Below are 2774 nucleotides of genomic sequence, written 5' to 3' on the forward strand. Positions count from 1 at the left end.
TACCTATTCAAAAAAAAAAAAAGGAAAAAAAGAAAAAGGTTTGCTTTCCAGTGTATGCATATTGATTTATTGTCATAGTATTTATATGTCATCTCATTGACAGACTTGAGATAAGTTTTATGTTGGCGTGTAAACTCTTATGTAGCATGTGATTGTTATGCAGATAAGCTGATGGGTGTCAACTAGTTCTTGAATATTTCCTTTTTGTCGAAGTCATATTGTTTCTTGTCTTTAGAAATTGACTGTTTTTGCTTACAAGGAAAAATGTGTGATCATATTGATTTGCTTTTCCATATGTGCATATTGATTTATTTTCCATGAATGTTTTCTTGGGGGGGCATGATTTACTACGTCGTATGGAAGAATGATTTTCATTTATTCTTTGCACAACAGGCACACTGGAGTTGTTGTTTATGGTAATGAATATTACTTTGGAGGAGGCATTCAACATGCTCCTGCTGGATTGACACCATATGGTACACCTATTCGGGTGGTAGATTTGGGAGTCACGCATGTCCCAAAGGATGTCTTTGAAATGTATCTGCAGGAAATTAGCCCTCGGTATACAGCTGAAACATATAGCTTGCTCACACACAATTGCAACAACTTCAGCAACGAGGTTGCTCAGTTTTTGGTGGGTACAACCATTCCAGACTACATTCTGCAGCTTCCTAATGAAGTTATGAGTAGTCCAATGGGTGCTCTTATATGTAAGTTGTTATCTACCTCATTTGTTAATATCTTTCCTGTGAGATATTGAAACCACATTAATTCTATTTTTGTGTGTTCTTCATCATTCTTATTTTCATTAATTAAATTTTTGAAAAGAAATCTGTTATGATTTTCACTATTCCCAAGTAACTTAGGATGTCAGGCACCCAAATAAAGCTCTTTATGTGCTCCTCAAAAGCCAAAATCTGCTCTTGATAAAGGCCAAAATCTGATTTTTTTTTAAAAAAAAAAAAAAAAAATCCAAAATCTGAGAGCTCAAGCTCTTTTTAGGCATTGTTTCAGCTTTTAGGAGATTTAAGTGAGACAAAAATTCTGGCTGATTTTACATTAAGACACCCTGATACTCCCTTCCTCTTTCCTAAATCTGAAACAAAAAAGGATCTCTCGGGCCGTTTGGTATATGTGATTAAAAACTGAAAATTGTTGTTTAAAATTTTTGTGAAAATACGTGTGGGTGAAAAAGTGTATGAAAATGTGTGAAATGTTGTTTAAAAACTGAAAATGGTTTTTTGAAAACACAAACCAAACGTATTTCAAGCCCCCCTGTTGGGGTGAGTTTTCTTTCTCAACTGTTGCATTCACTGCTCTTACTGTCCGGGTAGAAGGAGATGAGCCCTTGGGTAGCAAGTACCCATTGGTCTTGAACTTGTGGGTCCTATTCATTGTGTCATGCATGATATCGATGCGAAATAAGACACTGGTGATGGGGACTTCAGGATTTTGATAGGGAGGGCTCCATAATTTTATCTTTTAGCTGGTAGAGAATTTTGGAATCCCAAATTCTAATGATTATTTTTTTGCTCCATTAGAATTGGATCCTAATCTAAGGTGGGAAATTGAGATTTTCAGTAGGTTTGGAAATGAAAAGGGTTTTGGTTGGGATAATATGTGATGAATCTGGAAGCAAGTGATGTGTTGTCGTAGGGCAAGGGGGAACAAACAAAACCTGATTTAGAGCTCTTGGAGATCTGGTATAGCTTCAGTTTTGAGGAATTAGGGCTAGGTTTTGGTGGGGAATAGGCTAGAAAATGATAGAGATTATAGGGTTTTCAAAGGGGAAAGGGAATAGTAGGGTTTGGGGATGAAACAAGGTGAAAACCAAGATTTGGGTTGCTGTGAACAGCAACCTTGAATACTAAAAAAAAGAAAAGAAAAGAAAAGAAGAAGATAAATTCTATGCATCGCACCTAGACTTCCTAAGCTGCATCACACAAACCATAAAGAAAACATCATAGCTCTTAAATTCTGAAAATATTAATCCTCTCAATAGAAGGCATTACAACCCTATAAATAGAAGTCTAATACCTATTCCTAGTTGAATGGATTTCTTAAAACCCTAACAAGACTTGGACTTGGACTCCTTAGGCTTTTACTTTTAAGCCCAACTAAATAACCAAACTTAAATAAAACCCAAAAGAAGATCTAATGGACTGTTAGTACAGCTCATTCTAGAATATTGCGAATTACAAAATTGCCCTTGATACATGAAATCAAATATTAAATATAATAAATCTATCTTCCCATTGCCTCCTGCATCATGTGTGGTCCATGAAGAAGTGAGAGGGGCTGGGTAGTGGAGAACAAAAGTAGAGAAGAAGGAACAAAAGCAAAAATAGGGAAGAAAGAAAGTAGACAAAATGATAATATTTCACAAAAAAGAAAAAAGGAGAAAATGAAAAGAAGAGAACAAGGAAAGAAAAGGATTAAAGGAAGAGGAAAAAGAGGAGAAATAATAAGTAAATCGCATGAAAATGCCAAGGACATGCTAAAATATAAAAGTAATTATTATAATATAATAAAAATTGGCTATTAATTGAATTATTTGGATTTTAAATATGAAAATAAGAATTTATAAAATAAATTATGCCAAATAATTATAAATTGTACAATGTCTTCTTTTGTCATTTCTCACTTTAAAACCTCTTTATCAATTTGGTTACCAAACAAGTGTCTTTAAAGCACTTTATTATCAAACACCAATGTTAAGGAGTTTTTCAGTTAAAACTCTTTATTGCAAAAGCTCTAGATCTAACCAACCATAT

At 34.1% G+C, this 2774-nt stretch overlaps 1 protein-coding gene across 1 annotated transcript in view; it reads left to right on the forward strand.

Annotated features, from left to right (window-relative positions):
• The first annotated feature begins 349 nt into the window (after positions 1 to 349).
• LOC111995996 (uncharacterized) overlaps positions 350 to 2774 on the forward strand; it is an 8614-nt gene continuing 6189 nt past the window's right edge. Inside the window, exon 1 of the mRNA XM_065778261.1 lies at positions 350 to 710. Coding sequence (XP_065634333.1) covers positions 365 to 710 — 346 coding nt within the window. The 5' untranslated portion in view covers positions 350 to 364. The remainder of the gene's footprint in view (positions 711 to 2774) is intronic.

This window comes from Quercus suber, unplaced genomic scaffold (genome assembly GCF_002906115.3).
Source record: "Quercus suber isolate HL8 unplaced genomic scaffold, Cork oak 2.0 scaffold_10, whole genome shotgun sequence".
NCBI lineage: Eukaryota > Viridiplantae > Streptophyta > Magnoliopsida > Fagales > Fagaceae > Quercus > Quercus suber.